The following is a 19191-nucleotide window of genomic DNA, read 5'->3' as shown; positions in this document are numbered from 1 at the left end:
CCGACGTTCTTCAGTATCGTCGCTGCGTTTGTTCCGATCTGTAGCTGTAGCTCTTCCTTCTTGTCCAGCTCTTTGTCTGTGGTGATGTTTTGCACGACCGTGCCTCCGTTGCCCAGCATGGCTGAGGTTTGTATCTCCGTCACGACGGTGGTCTCTTCGGTGGAGGGTCGCTTGGTCTTGGCTTCTTTCTCTTGCAGCCGCTGCTGCCGCTCGCGGCGGATGAGACACATTTTGTTGTAGTCTTCGAAGGTGATGTGGTAGCGATTGCCGGCCGATAAAACTTGCACGAGGCTGGGCAAGTTGTGGCCGTCGACCGCTGTTTTGAGTGGCTCACGAGCTATCTTCGCGAGGTTCTCCTGTAAAATAAAAGCATAATGATCGGTATAAATTCCTAAAGAGTGAGATTACTTATATTCCAAATGGAATATGTATTTAACTTTCCAATGCTAATTAAAATTAATATATATCGTGTGTGCCTTAAATATTTTTAATAATTATAAAATTTTATAATCTAGAGCAACATACTGCAATAAAAATTTCTCAGAAATTAAATAAGAAATTTTACTTTGAATAGAACCAGAATAGAAATAAATATACAAATAATATTGGTTGAGTATGCATTATTATTGCATAGTATGAAAAAAAAACACAACTTACCGGAGTAATTGGCATTAGGGTAGGCCTCCAACCCCCCTTCTGCTTTTTAGGTGTGTCTTTTTTCCCTTCTTTCTTATCTTTCTCTTTTGGCGCAGGCGATTCTTTTTTCTCTTTGTCTGCCTTTGATTCTTTCTTTTCCTTATCTACCTTAGGCGTCGGTAGAGGCGCGGCCGCTACTTCCGTAGGATCCGAAGCCGACACACCCTTAACCAACTGTTGAATATTATGCAATACATTCTGTATTGCCTTCCTCCCTTGAGCATTAGGAGTATTTATAGCAATTAATTCCGGAGGCAATTGCTTAGTCTTCTTTTCTTTGGGCTTAGGTTTAGCAAACTCTGGTGGGGGCATGAACTTTTTCGTCTCCGAGTTCTGACTCGATTTCAACAAGCTTTTGCCGTTCATTGACGGTTTCTTTCGGAACTCGATCAGGCTCGTTGGTTTGGACGGTTCAACGGTCACGTTGTCGTAGGCTCGCAACCTACTCTGTACCGAAGTGCTATAATTAGCGGCGTGGGGAGACGCATTGTGAGATAGGACCAAATCGCCACTCCTGAAATACTTTTCTAGAAGGATCAAATGGCGCAGGAAACTCGATTGGTTTCCGTATGGCCGCTGCAACTCGTTCCAGAGCTTTTTAGTCTCCACATCATATTGGATCACAGTGTTGCACTTCTCCCAACCTTCAGGCGTGACGCCTTTTACGTTATTGAATTCTATATTACACTGCAAGTTCATTTCTTCCTCACCGGGGAATAATTCCCGCACCGAAATCGATGGATTCGTCTCCAACCGCTTGACCGGATTCGAGTATTTCGAATCTGAAGATTTCTTTGGTTCCTTATCAACTAACTTCTTTGATAGCTCACTCAAATTTTTCTTCACTTGACTGAAACTTTCCGACAACTGCCATTTGTTTTTAAGTGTGTTTATATCAGCTGGTTTCTTGTTTGGTATTGTTTCAATTGTGCATTCATCATTGAGTGAGATATTTTTGATAATAGGAGCTTCCTTTGCTTTGTCTGGATCGAATATTTCCAGTTCTCCCTCCTTTTTGGCCGTTTTTTCTTTATGTACTACAATTTGACCTAACTTCTGTATTCTCTTGCTGTTCTTTTCGTGGATTCTGTTTTGCTGTCCGATCTTCTGTATACCAACATTCTGGACTTTCAGGATGTTTCTGTTTTTCTGTGTCAAGTTTGGTTTGTGTTGGAACTGTGCTGGGTTGTTTTGTTTCTGGAGTAAATATCGTAATTCTGTCTGTTTGTCTATTGGTATGAGGGGTGTTTCGTCAGTTGCCATGTCAGATTCTGAACAGTCACTTTGCACCATTTCTGGTGGTTTAGCTCCTGGTACTGGTATTTTATTGGACGAAATGAGACTCTCGATATCTTCTTCTAGCGGTTGAGTATTCTGAGCGGGTTCAACTAACTCCTCCTTTAATTTCTCTTTCTCTGGTGAGCTTTCCGTAGTCCGTTCGGAAGATTCGCTGTCCTTTTCTGGTTCGGTGGATTTCCTTTGTTTGGTTTTGATCTTTGTTTTCTTCTTCTGTTTGTTTGCGCTGTTGTTACAGTCTTCTAGTGCGGCGTTGTCTTCCGTTTCTTGTTCTAACTCAGGCGGTATTTCTACATTGTATATCTGAAGTAATCTGAAAACACAATTTATTTGAATTAAATTGTGGTCTCTTGTATATTTGAAATGTTTCTTTAAAACTAATATTTATAAGCTTACAATACTTAGTATTACAATTAAACAAAATAGTACTTTATAGGTGGTTAGGTGATTTAGTTACAGTTTGAAATGCCCGAAAAATATTTATATAAGGAAATGGGTAGGTAAAAGGTATAAGGCATTTTACAAGTATTCATTTAAGTCTGTTCAGTTGAATATCCTTTCAAATTACATTACAATTTTACATTTAATTATTGAACATAATCAGACATCAAGAAATGCAAAATTTTCTTATTCTTATCACTAAAATTGATCAGCTAACAACATAACAATAACAAAGAGACACGAAAATTAACAATTTCACATAACTTAACATCACACTTTGCGAAACAAAAGTATATTTAGCTAGTTAAACACATACTTGCGCCGATAAGCCCTAGCGTGGTTATCATTATGGCCCGGGCGTTGCAGCAAGGTGCAGTAGTACCGGCACACCTTGCACAGCACCGGCCGCTCCGTGAACTGCACGGGCACGCCGGCCTCTTTTAACAGCGGGTTGAGGTCCGTGTAGCCCTGGAAGGTTTAACGAGTTGTTAGCGGTTCGTTCGGTGGATGAAAAGTGTTAATGTTGTGTTTTAGTGGACTTTACAAATATGTTCATATATTATTGTATAATAATGTTTTTTTTGCTTTGTAATAAATAATAGTTAAATTTAATTTTTAAATTGTAACACTTGACTGCCACATAAATTGTATATGTCAATTGATGAATTCGAAAAATTACATTTTATTTTCAATTATAAAAATAAAATAACCTGTAAAGTGCATATTATGTCACTTGGTGAAATCAATCACTTTTCACATAAACACATGAGCATATCTGAGAACTTACACCATGTATAAAATGCTTTCCAAACCATGCTTCACTTGTGTTTTTATACACTTTAGTGTAAGTGCAAATGTATATTATAGTGTGTGTCACTCGGTGAATGAACATAATTTAATTTTACACTAAACACAAATGGAAATTGTCTCACTTTATACTTACACTTACATCACGAAAAAAATGTAGGTGGTGGGTTTTGGTTGAATACATTTAAAATACCTAAAGCTAAGTTGTTAAGTGTAAAACTATACCTTGGTGTAAATTCCAAATTGTATATAATTCATTAAGCTTTTAGCACATTGGCAAACTATAACTTGGAGAGACTAAAATGGATATTATTTTGAAAGCTTACAACAAAATTTCTGCTTAAACTCTTTGAGATATAACAAAATAATGTAAAAAAACCGAAGTGCTAATTCACACTACAATCCATCTTTGTACAAAATTTCCTACACGATAAGCCGTTTTCATGTGAAAGAGTAACAAACATCCATACAACCATAGTTACAAACTTTCGCGTTTATAATATAAGTAGGATTTGAAATATCAACATTGTTTGTGACTCGTTTTATTATAAGACACTTTAAACACTTACATGGTGTATAAAGTGCAGATTGTGGTGTTTGGTGAGCCTGCGCCGGCACAGCACGCACGCCATGAGCGGCGCGAGCGCGCGGTAGTGCTCCCCGCAGAGGGGGATCGTGTGCAGGCCCGGGTAGTCGCCTTCTAGTTTTAGCTGGAAATCGTTGTATAGACTCATTTTAGCGTTTGTATTATAAATAATATTTAGCATTCAGTAAAAACACTTTTTAGTGACTGCCATGAGGTCTCACATTTTTTTATGTCAGAGCGGGTAACCGAGGTAGCTTTTTTCACAGTCGGCAATGGAGCTGGTGGGTCTTGATAGTAAGGCCTACCACCGCCCATGAACATTTATAGAGGCATAAAGTAATGGACCTTAGACAGCAGCAGACCTTACGCCTCTACAAAAGAATTGCTGACTTTAAGAAGAGATTAAGAAAGGGAAGAGATTAAGAAAGGTTTGGCGAGAGGAATAAAGGAATGGTAAGGAAAAGGGTAGTGATTTTGCTAATTGGGTGCTAAACTAATGGTCTGTAAAAGGCGATCGTCACTACCTTTTGACATTTGTTATTCAGAGATAGGATGGGAAAAGTGCGGAAAAGGGAAACGGGTCATATTAAAAAAAAAAACTACAACAAAACTATCCACACATGAAACATTCCATCCATCCAGAGCATCCAGGCAACCGGCACACTCACCAGCTTGTTGACGCTGGAGCGCATCTTGATGAGCCACTTCCTGCGTATGGTGTGGTCGGCCGGCGCGCCGCAGCCGCTCGTGTGGCACGCGGCCAGGCGCCCGGGCGCCTCCGGCGGCTCCTCCTCGCTCTCCTCCTCTAGCGGCGGGCTCGCCGGCTTCTCGGGACCGCTGCCGGACGATAAATACATTTTATTGATTAATAAAAAAAATATCCACCTTAATAGTCTATGAAAAGCATAGAGAGTTGTTATTCTAAATAATCCATGACCACAAAATAGCAGAATTGCGTGCTATTAATAGAAACATTAAATTTGAAGGCATACATTTTCAAACAGAAAATGAATTTTTGATATATAATTGTAATTATACAATAAAACGTGTTTTAACCATATTGACAAAAAAAAAGAATTATTTTTTGTCTTACCCGTCCATAATTTTGGGGTATAACGACCACAAAAAAAGATAACATTTTTGACATAAAAGTTGGACTAACTTAAATTATTTTATTCTATCTTATTATAGAGTTTTGGTTAGAAGAGGCTGATAAAAAAGGCGCATTAAACAGTCTATCCTAACGAAAACGAAATGCAGATCATGAGATAAGCAAATACAACTAAAGTATTTATAAAAAATTAGCATCAACACTCACGCGGTGTTAGGCGGCGAGGTCGGTTGGGGCAGATCCAGCGGCTTGCCGATGGGCCGCTTCCTGTACGAGGGGCAGTTCGCGCGCCGGTCCACGTGGCGGTAGCACGCGTCGCAGAGGCAACTGTCTATCGTCAGTTTCTCCTCGTCTGGGGAAGGAGTCATTAATTATTATCATTATTATTCAATTTCAATATTCAAATTCAATTCAAAAAAAGAATGTTTGGTCACGAGGCCGGATACGAAACCACGTCTTTTTGCCAAACCGTAGCAACGCCTAGCCTCTCGGCCACCCGTGATCCCACCTCTACAATTGAATTTCTTCTACTCTTTGGTTTCATGTACCTAATTATCTCTACAATCGAATTTGTTCTACTTTTGGTTCCATGTACCTAATAGTCACAATAGATGGCGTGGAGTGCCATATATTGAGATATTGAGATAATTAAAAACTATCTCAACTAACATGAAACAATATTTCAATGATTACAATATTGTGTCGAAGGAACGCGGTCATTGTTAAATTTAATTTAATTTTATTTAAAATAAGATTATTCTTTTTTACAAAAAAAGGCTACCCACCGATCTCCTTAACGGGGAGGTACTCCTCCTTTTTCTAAAGGGGACAAAATAACAGCAATTCGCTATTAAACACAGAAATAATCACGTCAGATAATCGACAAACGAAACAAAAATACATTAGTCGAATTGGGAACCTCTTCTAATTTTTGGGAACGTTAGTTACTAAAGCAGCAACTCACTGTCCAAAACTTTCTTCTGCCTCTCGCTGCTCTTCATCTGCGCAATGTGGCATGGCGTATCGAACAGGCCAAACTTGCCGCCGCAGTAGAAACACTGGTCCATGCACAGCCTCCCCGGGTGGATACTGAACGATGACGCCTTCTCAGGTATCACCAGGTTCAGGGTCTCTTTCGGTTCCGGCTCTGGGACTGCTTCCCCATCTGTGCGACATAATATAGTCTAGGTTTCAATTATTGTTTACCTGGAAAGAACTAGAAATTTTAGTATTTTAATATATAACATTACATTTATATATACATATATTATTATATGTACTAATACAAGTTACGGAATATGTTTCGATATTTTTAAGTGAAGTAAATTTAATTGTTTGCCATTTTTTAATTATTGGTCATTAACTATATATTACGTTTAGTGTCTTTTAAATAGTTAGACTAGACATTTATTTATGTCCATCAATTATAAGAGCTAATTTATGCGTGTATTATTATCCACATTATACCGAGGTGTTTAATTAGGAAAGAAAAAATTAAGAATTTCATTTTTACTGAGAAGCATAGGTAGGAAACTCAATGGTGAGTAATAACAACCTACTTACTTTTTTTTTTCAGAGTAATCTTTGAAAAACAAGTTAGTACATCCGTTTTTATAGCTACAGACTTAATGACATATACATAAATATTATTAGGTCTTATATCAAGATACATAAATAGAAATTATAAATTCAGACTAGGAGCTTCTAAGTTTACATGAGCTTATTAGTCATAAAGTCATGTCATAAGTCGTAAGGGAATAACTAAAAGTAATATATCGCTATCCTCCGCAAAACTACGAACCTTATACTTGTGGATTACTACTAAATTATATATCTTTACTTTATTTATTTACGCTAACCCTCAAAACTTCAAACATTTTCTTTCCTACAAGGCAGGCTTTTGTACGAAATATCATTGAGCCATTACTTTGTATAAGGTTTACTTTCTGTTTTTTACAATAAAGTATTATAAATGAATAAATAAATTTATTGTGAAATTTACATCATTAGTAGCAAATGACAATAATATGGTGTTTCAAGACAAATCAACTATTGAAGATTTGAAATAATGTGATAGAGACTTTCACTTAAATAGCATTTTTTATAAATTCAACTCCTACGTAATGGGTAGCTATGGATAACAATACGAAGCGATGACACAGGCATAAGCTAGTATATCAACGGTTGTAATGTATACATGTTACTTATGTGTTACGTAGAAGTTACCTTCCGTAGAAGCTCAGTTAATCGGACTACTTGTTAAATTAATTTGAAAGTATCACAAATTTGTAAGAATGAGGGTCGAGGAAGCGAGTTCCTACTGCATTTTTAACACGGGGTGTTATAGTGAAACATTCTTATATATATTTAATATATATTGGATATTCTTATATATATTGGATAAACGGATTAAACAAATGAAATTCGGTTTTTTCAATCGAGTTTTAAGTCTATCTAGATGGTTTTTAGCTATATTAGTAGGCAGTAATAAAAGCATTTTCTCTCTCATCCTTAAAACAATTAGACATCTTATACATTATGAACTTAGAACAGCCCTCAAACATGTTTGTCAGAATTCAATTCGAAAGATACGAACGTTAAATCAAAATCAATCTTATTTGCATTACTTTAAGGTGTATTCACGGTACAAAGCCAAAGTCTAAAAAAATGTCGGCTCAAACTATACACTAATATATCCCAGCTTATTCGCATACGTGAAGTTTTGGGGACATCTTTTCGAATTTGTCTGTATAATTAAGCTACAATTGGTAGTACTATTTGGATCTTAGGCAATATTCTAGCCAAGAAGGTGTCCATTAATTACGTGAGATGTTTTTTTTAAATTATTGGACTATCTTTTTCTGTTAGAGGGACTACATAGTTTTTTACCTTTGTGATATTTTTCTATCGTGTTAAACTTGTAGCATTATGATTTCAACATTACATCTATCTAGCATATAACTTGAAGCATATTATACATTTATCTGTTTTTGAATGCGATGGAACACATACTATTACATATACATAATTATGAAAAACACTTTTAGTCCGAGCTCCCTTAATGGACCAATAATAATTGGTCAAATTTATCTAAGCGGAAAACGAAGTCCTTAAAACAGTGAATGTTTTAATAACTCCGTAATTAATATATGCTTAATGAAAAAATGCAAAAATTAATTATTGTACTGTAAGTTTGATTTATGCAATGGCAAAATTCCTAATTAAATTTTCAAATTTTATGTACAAGGGTGATTTCTCCTCTATCGTCCAATTTTATTTAAACTATTTGTGAGCATTTTAATTAATTTTTCCCAACACCAAGTGTGATAAATGTCCAATTAAAATGATATGTCATTAAAATTATACAAATATAATTGTTTTTGATTAGGAATTAAATAAGAAAGAATAATCGTTTTGCTCAATTAATATAAATTATATATTTGGGCGTGTGTAGTATAAAGATTCCATATTATATTACTATAAGAATAAATAAATACTGAATTGAATTTTTGTGACGAAAAACAAATAGAATAATTTCCTTTGTATATTATTTAAATAACACGATGTATTAACCAGTTAATCGATATATTCAGAACATGCAATTAATTGTTGTTAGTTTAATTATTTGTAGCATCAGAATTTGAGGAAAAAAAAAATACAAGATAAAAAGATAAGTTAAAAACTTTATACATTAAATATTAAAAACCCGATGCTACGGATTGTTATAAGCGAAACAATTATTTAAAATTTTAAGAATCGTAAATTTCATTTGGCAACATTATTATAAGCTCATAATGCAAGCTGTTTATTAATCGTAAATAGACTCGAGAAATTAAACTTAAGTGAATGAATACATTGTATTTTCTTTTCACAAAAAAATAAATCGAACGATAAAGCGGACAAAATAGAGTTCAATTTCAGATGATATATATTAACTTTAATACTTAATTAATATCATAAATAGATAAAACTACGAGGTAAAAGTCTGTCCTTTTTATCACGTTACGTAGCTTTATGCTTTACGCGCAAAAACTATTATTATTATTAGTCCTCAGCGGGACAGTATGAAGTTTTAATTGTTTCGCCCATAGCAAGGTTAGAAATACAGTTATCCACACACCGTGGTTGTTACTTCGGTTACTGTAATGTGACTTTCTGTGCGAACCGTCCGATGTTGCGCCGGCGACGCCCTGCGAAACAAAAAAAATCAAGAAATTAATATTTAAAACAAATATATAACAAGTATATAAAATTTAACGCAATAAAATTGTATATGTTATATGTATATTAAATTAAATCGAAATTTATTGAACCGTTTTAATGAGAATATATAGAATACGATAATATTAGTGTCATCTAATTAATATGTACAATCTACATCGACATTAAATTACAAACAGGAAAAATGTGTATTTTTGTAAGTAAAACTTATATAGAAAAAGCCCAATAACAACTGTATGGATTTCAAAATTCTTATACCATTAGAAAGCCCATTTTTTCCTTAGTAACTTAGGCCAATTTTTATTCCGGGTTAACCCGGGCGAAGTCGATACAAGTCATTCAAATGTAATACAAAATTCATGTCCGTAATTACAAGTTATATGTACTGATATTATCCGATTCTGTAGATATTTTACTATCTATATGCATTCGTAAAATTCTTATTTTTCAAAGTACAATACTAAATTTGTGACGAATGAAAAAACGCAAACAAATCTTACGGCAAACCTACATATTATATTATAATATTATGAATCGCGTAAACAGCTGGACCAATTACGCTACCAAATTCATTATTTGTTGTGTTTTTTTATAACTTGATATACAAATATCTCGTGAAAGAAAAACTAAAGACATTTCCGCAAAAAAAAAAAAAAAGTCAAACATAACTACCGGCGTTTATCAGTTCGAAGACAGGAGGACGTCTCTGGAGTCAATTACTTATAAATAAATAAATTATAAGTTGTACAATAATCCTACTAATATTATAAATGCGAAAGTTTATGAGTATGTGTATCTATATGTTTGTTACTCTTTCACGTAAAAGCTACTGAACAAATTGCAATGAAATTTGTTACGTAGATAGCTGGACAACTGGAATAACACATAGGCAACTTTTTATCCTGATATTATTACGGGATACAGACTTACGCGGGTGAAACCGCGGGGCACAGCTTAAATTATTAATTAAATATAAAACAAGAAAAAAATACGTTATCATTTATATCCATTCAACAAACAAACAACATAATGTGGAGGAATTTTAATTTATTAAATAAAATAATTAAAATTCATTATAAAATATTTTTGAAATTATTAAATTATGACAACTGCACTGGAAACAAGCCTTACTATAAAATAAAAGAGAAACCAAAAAAGAAAACATTAATGTTTGCATAATAAAAAGCTTAAGCATTCAATTAAACTTCTCGTAAAGAGCTTTTCTTTTATCATTTCATCTCAAATTGTACATTACTTTTAACTTTAAATGAAACAGAGCAAAAATAAAGACAAAAGCTTATGTGCTATTAATACTCTTTGTTTCTTTTTTGCTGTTTATATACTTTTTAAATAAATACACAATGGACAATAATAAGCTTTTCATTAAAGCTCACCAATTGACTTAATTAAGACAGATAATTACTGTCAAATAAAATTCGAAAAAACTAAATATATATGGTAACTATTTTGCTTTATATTTAAGTAGCTGTTCGCCCCGACTTTGCTCGTGGTACATACATATATAGCCCATGCCACTCTGTGAAGTTGGAGCTTTCTCATTCAGAAAGAATTTTTAAAATCTGTCCAGTAGTTTTTGTGTTTATCCATTACAAACAAACAAACCAAAATACAAATTCGTCCTCTTTATAATATCAGGGATGAACACTTATACTCCCGGCTAATCCAATCTTACCAAACTATAATAAAATATGAAATTGTATGCATAACTTTAACAACATTTTTCTATAAGTGTAAGTGGAATTTTAAAATACTAGCTGCTCCCCGCGGTTTCAACCGCGTAAGTCCGTATCCCGTAGGAACATCGGGATAAAAAGTTGCCTATATGTTATTCCAGTTGCCAGCTGTCTACGTACCAAATTTCATTGTAATCGGTTCAGTAGTTTTTGCGTGAAAGAGCAACAAACACACACACATCCTTACAAACTTTCGTATTTACAATATTAAGTAGGATTTTCAAGTGAAACCATTACCCAAAACATAACTTTTAAATTCGTTATTAGATTGACTATGAGAATAACTTTATAAACAACTTAATTCTAAATTAATTTACCATAATCTTCTCAAATGTTGATTCAATTACTCTCTGAAATTAGCTTAGTCATGTAGATAATTTAGTTTTGTTATTGTTCTTTCTTTGTAAGACGTTGATATAATTAATTTGGAAACTTTTAAGTGTAACTTCGCATAGTATAAGTAACTTTAAGTTGAGATTTTGTTTTGATTAACTTATGCCAATGTATAATACGGAGTATACTTAAGGAAATATCAACAGTAAGATACACTCATGAAATTATTGTAGTCACCGACCATTGGTGATGTACAAAGTATTTATTTAATCAATTCTAAAGGGAGTCATTTATAACCTACTACTAACTAACTTAAAAAACATGAAGAACTAACATGGTATATACAAACATACAGGTGAAGCTGAAAGGCTTTTAAAATTAGTATAAAGTATGTTGTCTGAAGCTTTCAATGCTATGATTCTGTATATATTTCAGATAAGATAATTTTTATGACCAAGCAACAAATGAGTACATTGTTAAATAACTTTTTAATTATGTGAAATTGTTTCTCATATTGATATAATAGGTAGCTTCGATATCAACACTATTTTTTAACTATATTTTGTCCTAATAGCTGTTAGCTTTCATTATTAATTTAATCAAATTCATATAGCTGAGTCTGATTCTTACTTCAAGTATTGTATTGGTTAATTTCATTTAAAGAATTCATTCAATATTGTTGTAGAGCTTATAAATGAGCTTTTTTATCTTCACTATGATTTTTCCTGATATCCTGTATGATGGAAGGCTTAAATTTTATAAGGGCTCTAAAAATTATTATTAATTACTATTGGTACATTGGTTGCCAACTCTATATGGGTTTTACTGGAATTAAAACAAAGATAAGAATGTAGCTTTGGTTGCAAAAAAGCTTCCTGATGGTGTTGAAACAGGTGCAGTATTTTATACAGATTTTTAGTTCACTCCTAACAACCATAAACATTAAGAAACACAAATATTAACCGTTTATAATGCTATGATGTTTTAAAGTTACACATATTTGTAATGTGAAAGTGTTAAAAGTATGGGAAATATATAAAACCTCACCTCTCTTCGTTCTATGGTGTAGTAGGCGTCATCCTCGCTGCCCGCCTCGCCGATCTCCATGGGCGGCTTGCCTCGATTCTTGCTCTTTTGGAAGGTCATTTTCAAGGAACTCCTATGCTTCTTCTTATCACCATTCCCCCTGTTCAACTTTATCACAGTCTTCAGCGTGCCCGTGTAATCAGACTTCGACGCTTTCCCCTTCCCCATCATAGTATAATTCGCCCCATATATAAACTCCTTCTCTCGAAGTTTCTTTATCTTAGCCTCATTCGCCGCCTTGTGCGTCAGCAGACCCAACGTTCGTAGAACATTTTCTTTGCGTTTCTGGCTCTCTGGCGTCTCGTGAAGCATGTTACTCGGCCCCGCTTGCATTTCCGTCGAATTACGCGCCGATTTTATCTTGGGCGTTTTTGGCTTTACCTCCTCTACTTTCTTTATTTCGTCTTGTTTTACTTCAGGAGTGACGTCAGGTTTTGTGTCACTTTCTACTTCCTTTGGAGCGCTTGTGTCTTGTTTTATTTCAGGTTCGACTACAGCTGTTTTTGGTTTATTATCTTCTTCAGAATCTTGTTTTACCGGTTCGGGTGCAGGAATACTGACTTCCTTTTTATCAGCTGATTCGAGTTTCGTTACGCTCTGCGATGCTTTATCTAGTTCCTCAGGAACAGTCTTAACATCCTCTAATGGAGGTGCTAGTGCCTCTGTTTCCACTGGTTGTGTTGACTCCGGCGATTTAACTGCTACTGGTGTTGGCGTAATAGATACTTCAGGCGATTTAATTTGATGTTGTGGTGACTTGATTTTTTCTATGGTTGCCATCTTCTCGTCTAATTCTGAACCAGACGACTTTCTGGATAAAGAATCCCTTGAGCTCCTTTTAGTTATTTGCACATCATTACTGTTTAATTTGGCCTCTACACTTCGCGGTGTAATAGATATCTGGCTGGAATCTAACGTCACACCTCCTATAGTTTGTGTCAAGTTATTAGGCTGTAGGGTTGCAAATTGATGTAAATCAATCTGTGATGTGGTCACAACTGGTTTGTCAACAGATTTCCTTATTTCTGTCAATGTCACATCTTTACCTAATGACTTCTCGAAAATACTTATAGCATCAGACTCTCTGGAGTGATTTGAGCTTGTGGATTCTTTTCGCGCGCTTACGCTGTTTCTTTTAATCAGCGTCACCGAATTGGGAAGTTCCACATCAATGGATCGACGTACTTGATCCCTTTTCACTATAGAAATAGCAGAATTGTTTTCGAAACAACTCAACACATTTTCCTTTTCTATCACCTTCTCTGGAGATTTTGCAGGTTGCATATCTTTTAATGGTTTGATATCAGCTCCAGATTTGGGTATTAAGACCACATCATTTGTGACCATAACACTTTTGCTGTCTGTGGATTTAGATTCGGACTCTTGGCGTTGTCTTCTCTTATCAAACTCTTCAAATTCCTTGAGCCTGTCCATTAGTTTGTCTATACTAGCTACGGTGGTGCGTTTGTAAGTAATCTCTTGCCTATTATCTGTGGATTTTTCAGCAGAATCTTCTTCGTAATGTAGTCTTATATTTTCACTATCATCATTCTTAGATGGTGTGCATTCGTTTGCTATTGCCAGGTTACCATCTTTATCTTTGACTGGAGTGTCCGGAGCTACAATACTGTTATTATCTCCAAGGGGTTTTGATAATCCATAGAACTGTCTGACGGGTTTAGATTGCATCTGGTCCACAACTGTTGTGCTAGCTTCACTTGGTTGATCTTGATCGCAGTCTATATTCTGATCCAAGTTATTAATGAGATCATTAATTTCCTTAGTAAGACTATCGACAGTATCAGGTTTGTCATCAGCTAAGTCATTTGCAAGAGTACCATTTTTGGCATTTTGGCCTGCGGTAGACCTTGGGGTTGCTGCAGCCTTCTTACCTCGTCTTGCCTTCCTTATATTCTTCGAAACTTCCTTTGAATTAAATGTCTTTGACATACAATTTAATATACTACTACGATCCTCTAAAAGCGTATCATTTTCAGTCTCAAACAATTTGAGTTCAATGTCTGATGAATTTAAATTGTTTATCTTAATCCTATTACTATTATTGTTGTCGGAATCTAATGAAGTACTTCTTTTTAAGCTCAATCTTCTCTTATCCTTCGTCAAAGAACTAGGCTCAGAGTCGGGTTTGATTTCTGTTTTGGAGTCAACATTAAGGGAAGGCACTTTTCCAATAGTCGAGATCTGTACATTAGTATCAATATCTACATCTAGTTCAGTCTTAGGTTTGTCTATTTGTTTGTTGAGCTCCTTATTTTCAGTTTCATTAAGCGTTTCATTGAGACTAACATCTGACTCTGTGATGTCTGAGCATTTGGATATCTCACTGCCATCTCTTGAGCAGGAGCGGCCTCGCTTCAACTTTTTACATTCTTCAGAAGTCTCTGCCGTCTCAGGTTTAGAATCTGATAACAGTCTTCTCCTTTTCTTCTGTTCTTTGATAACAACTTCATTTAGTAAATTGTTTTTAACTTTTCTTGGTTTGCCGCTCCTTAAGTTTTTGCCTTCAAACAAGGAAGGGCTATTACTTCTTTCAGAACGCATTGAATAAGGGCTTGTCCGAGGACCCAGAATGAGGCTGCTTGGAGAGTCACCTAAGACAGACTTCATCATGACCATATCAGAACTTAATCTAGATCTGCGACCAGTTGTTTTTGGGCTAGAGGATCTGGAATTAGGTGTAGTTTCGTCAACAGGCTCCTTTTTAATTTCAGATGCAGGTATCAATGGGACGGCTTCCTTATCTTGAGAGTTATCTGGTTTCTTTACAGCTGGTTTTCTTCCCCGTGCTGTTGCTTGTTTGATTACATTTTTCTTTGCTAATGCCACTTTTTTGCCTCTCAAATTTTTCGTTTTACGTATACCAAGTGGCCGTTTCTTCACTACCGCCTTTGGTTTGGCTGCTGGCTTCTTAATTTCCTGTGGAGCCTTTGGTTCATCTTGGCTGGTCTTTGATTTCTCCTCTTCCAAGTCGGAGGCCTTTTTCCTGGCTCGGGTCTTTGGTTCCACTACTGTTTCCTCATCTATACTCTTGTCTGACTCTTCCTTGGGCTGTTTGGTTTTCATGTTGGAATGTTAAATGAATATTTGCCCTGTACTTCCGACATTAGGTTGACAGTAGTTATCTCTTGTTATATAGCTCACTTGAAGTTTTATAAAGTCAATTTCAACAATAAACAAACAGTGTGTAAGTAGATCTATTCATAAATTGCTTCCTTTTCTTTATAATATAATTTATAAAATATCAATTAATCTTCCTATAAAACAGAATTCACTGTTTCTAAAATTGTTTGAAGAATAAGCTCTTTCAAGTAATATCTTCTCTTGTGACGTCATTTAATCATACTTCTAATTGATGCTTAACAAATCTGAAATGAATAAATTAACACATTTAACAGAAATAATTTAATCACTAACATGGTATCAAAAATAACTTCGTTTACTTATTATATGACGAATGATCTTTGCCATCTTTGTTTTGCACTGAAACTTTGTTATTCTCTATGTTATGTATATTTATCCACTTGATTATCAAATAATAACTTACGTAAATCAGTCAAAAGACGTGCTTATGATTCGTGATAAACAAAAGCAATGCAATAAGATCGCCAAGTTCGCGCACAATTTTGACATATTTATGTTTTGAAATAGTTCATTTTCACATAATAAAACGAACTACTAGACTATGTATATGCTTAATATGTAATAATAATCACTTAAAATGCGTCAAAAGCGCAAAAATAATGCTCGGAAAAGTCATGAAAATCTCATGTTTTGGTGGTCGTATGACCGCAACGCCACCTACAGCTGTGCGCTGCGTGTGCGTCGGCCGAGAGACAGAAAGCACCAAATCATTTCCCTACCCGTGGCGCACCTCCGTTATGTACTCACTAAATACTCACATTTTATCCCACGAAACTGTCAAAAACCACAATAAAAAGTCAATTAGACACTCAATGCACCATAATATGCGAAATAGTTCAATAAAAACACGCAAATAAACTTAGAAAACGATTTTTGAAAAGCCCAAATGTCTGCAGGCGTCCGCCATAATGTTTCCTTCGAAACGAATAATATAGTTCTTATTGCTCTTGTAGCAAGCAATCGCTCAGCGCTCTATTCGCTATTCAAAATGGCGACCGTGTGGCGTTCACAGTGCGCGTTTGCACGATTTTTTGTTGGAAAAACCGGGTTGATCCTGAACAACACTGCTGATTTGGGTACAAAAGTCGCCCCGAAGTTTATATCGGTAATTATTTAATTATTTTCATCCGCGTCGCGATGTAATGTCGCTTTGGCCGCGACATGTGACAGAACTATGGCTGTACACCCGTGAAAACAGGTTTCACTGTTCTTGTGGCAAATTATTATTTTCAGGTTTAATTGAAAACAGTTTTTTTTTATCGGTTTGAATATTTTTAATTTTAATCTTTATTAATATTAAATAATAGAAGATCATTTTGTGTATGTAACCTCAAAAAATAACCACGTGTATATGTGGATGACGTAATAATATGGCGTATTGATAAAAAATATTAATTTATTTTTGTTCTATTTACAGGTACTATCATCAAGAAGAGATTATTCAAATTATGCGCATTCTCCATTTGTAGAGAAAGTTAAAGAACAATATGATTACGAGATAGTAAAAAATCCACCAGAATGGAAATACGTAGAAAGGCTTATGCCTTTTGAAAGCATTCCTAAAGTGACGCCAAAGGAATCGTATCCGTCGGGATGGATCCCACCAAAAGAAGAAGCTAACAATTTACCATTTTTCATTCAAAGAACGAAAAAGCATGACGTGCCTATTTACTTAGATATAACTTACAGGGGGATGCGAAAAATATCGAAAATTAAAAAAATTGAGGGTGATATTTGGTTAATGAACGATGAAATTAAAGATTACCTCAAGAAGAGATATAATAGATATGTTGAAACAAGAGTTCACGAACTAGGCAAATTTATCGAAGTTAAGGGTGACTTTGTCAATGCTTTAACAGAATGGGCGTATTCGAAAGGATTTTAAAGTAGTTGAAAATTAAAATAAAATTTATCGATGAACATTTTGTTTCATTTCCTTATACCTTCATACTTTATTCCTTCATATTTATTTCTCTATTTTCTGCCATTGAACAAATATTAAATTTTATAATTCTGTTATTTTACTGTTAAATCGATTTTCTTAATTTTCATTTACATACATAATTTAATAGCAAATAATAAATTCAATAATATTCAAATACTACTTTATATAATAAGTGAAGTAAAAGAAAACAAAAAACAAAAATAAATCATTTAACTCATTAAAACATAAAGTAAATATTACAACATTAAATACATTAATAAACAATGTTCTGTAATTATGATGATTTCTTCTATTATATTAAATCACCAAGACATTAATGTTTATTACAGGCGTTAATGCGATTGATTACAATCCGAAATCAATATTAGTCACCAACGCATCTATAAAACATATATAACAAAAAGTTAAGAATAAATAAATAAATATAATCAGGTCGTCCGCCGTCGTAACTTATTTTGCCTAGTGTACGCGGCATGAAGAATGTTTCGCCGAGTCGCCACTTGGGGCGCTGGCGACGGCGGAAGGTTTTATCTACGTAGCTATATAACATCCGCTCCGTTCTGGGCCTCACGAAGATATATTTTATTTTCGACTCGACCACACTTCTTTGTTCAAAACAACTTTTCTATATCTTACTTCGCCCACTTTACGCTTCGACGCGACTTTCAGTCCTATATCCCTTGTCTAAGCAATTTTAGGTTATTAACTTTTATTACAAATTAGGTTAGTTATTTACGCAATTTAGATAGTTTTGTAATATTGTAAAGTTAGTAAACTTCCGTGTAACGCTCGCGAGTTGCAAGGAATCAATAATATAACATTTACGGTATGATTACGTAATGACATAAATGATTAACTGGTATGTAATTTATGGCCAAGGTCATACGCTTTCAGACTGCCTATTGTAATTTTTAAAGCGTTTAGTTATATATAACTGTAAATATTAACAAAAAGTGGGGTTGTATTACGTTCTGTGGGAATCGTTTTGTTATGTTGAGATCGTTTGAACGTTATGTACAAGCTTCTATTTATAACTTGGACTAATAAAATATATACCTTTAGCCCATGTAATGGCGACGGCGGATGTACGATGTTTCCCTCGATTATTTTCTAATTTGTGTTTGAAACTGCTTGAATTAAATAAATATCGATAGTTCTACTACGAATAATAACAATTAACGTTATTTTATATCACACAGTTTTGCAAATCGATTCTTTTATTCACATTTATTTGGTTTATTGATATTTATACGTTTATAAAAGTCAGTAATTAAAAAGTAACTATATTATATTGATTTCTTTATATATTTACGATTTTTGTTTATTGAATGTTGAATGTTGAATAACGATTGTTATTTAATGTTGAATAACGATTGTTATTTTTATAGATAGCTAAATATCATCGAGGTGGATAATATCGAATTATATGTATTTAATGAAATCAATTGAATTCGAATGAATAGTATAGTCCTATCTAGACATTCAAATATTTATTAAATGATTCAGGAATAGAATTTATTTTTGGACTCGGGAGATAGAAATAAGTAATGAATAACCTTTGAGGTGTACTTTTGTACGCCAAATATAACTGATGATGTATTTTCTTTCAAAAAACCAGGAAAAATGTATTTAAGAGCACGATAAGCAGGTTGATTATAAGTTTATTGTCCTTTGTATTATTACGTAATTTGTGGGTAATTAAGAAATTTATGGATCAATTGTCGAAACCTATAATAATAGAAAGTTTTGGTGT

General features: G+C 34.3%; 2 protein-coding genes and 1 long non-coding RNA gene across 3 annotated transcripts in view; 1 reads left to right on the top strand and 2 right to left on the bottom strand.

The window, feature by feature from the left end:
* LOC119833028 overlaps positions 1–15424 on the bottom strand; it is a gene marked incomplete at its 5' end in the record, with an annotated part of 16636 nt that extends 1212 nt beyond the window's left edge. The window contains 9 exons of the mRNA XM_038356898.1: positions 6–356; positions 658–2305; positions 2750–2901; positions 3810–3950; positions 4495–4663; positions 5145–5289; positions 5902–6102; positions 9103–9127; positions 12293–15424. Of these exons, the coding sequence (XP_038212826.1) occupies positions 6–356; positions 658–2305; positions 2750–2901; positions 3810–3950; positions 4495–4663; positions 5145–5289; positions 5902–6102; positions 9103–9127; positions 12293–15424 (5964 nt within the window). The remainder of the gene's footprint in view (positions 1–5; positions 357–657; positions 2306–2749; positions 2902–3809; positions 3951–4494; positions 4664–5144; positions 5290–5901; positions 6103–9102; positions 9128–12292) is intronic.
* A 146-nt stretch (positions 15425–15570) lies between these two features.
* Positions 15571–16394, bottom strand: LOC119833101. Its single transcript, XR_005287935.1, has 2 exons — positions 16252–16394; positions 15571–15717 (listed from the first exon to the last, which is right to left on the bottom strand). It is a non-coding gene; the product is annotated as an uncharacterized LOC119833101 (long non-coding RNA).
* Positions 16257–17413, top strand: LOC119833099 (probable 39S ribosomal protein L49, mitochondrial). Its single transcript, XM_038356981.1, has 2 exons — positions 16257–16598; positions 16911–17413. The coding sequence occupies exons 1-2, from the start codon at positions 16380–16382 to the stop codon at positions 17376–17378; spliced, it is 687 nt and encodes a 228-aa protein (XP_038212909.1). The 5' UTR covers positions 16257–16379; the 3' UTR covers positions 17379–17413.
* Positions 17414–19191: the final 1778 nt, after the last annotated feature.

The sequence above is a fragment of the Zerene cesonia genome, chromosome 16, assembly GCF_012273895.1.
Source record: "Zerene cesonia ecotype Mississippi chromosome 16, Zerene_cesonia_1.1, whole genome shotgun sequence".
NCBI lineage: Eukaryota > Metazoa > Arthropoda > Insecta > Lepidoptera > Pieridae > Zerene > Zerene cesonia.
The sequence above is the reverse complement of the archived record's forward strand: the minus strand, read 5'-3'. Positions and strand labels throughout refer to the sequence as shown.

Bases quoted from the DNA above. Each gene is read 5' to 3' on its own strand.
- LOC119833099 (XM_038356981.1), top strand. From the start codon at position 16,380: ATGTCTGCAGGCGTCCGCCATAATGTTTCCTTCGAAACGAATAATATA. The intron at 16,599-16,910 runs GTAATTATTTAA...TTCTATTTACAG, and splicing joins TCGCCCCGAAGTTTATATCG to GTACTATCATCAAGAAGAGA.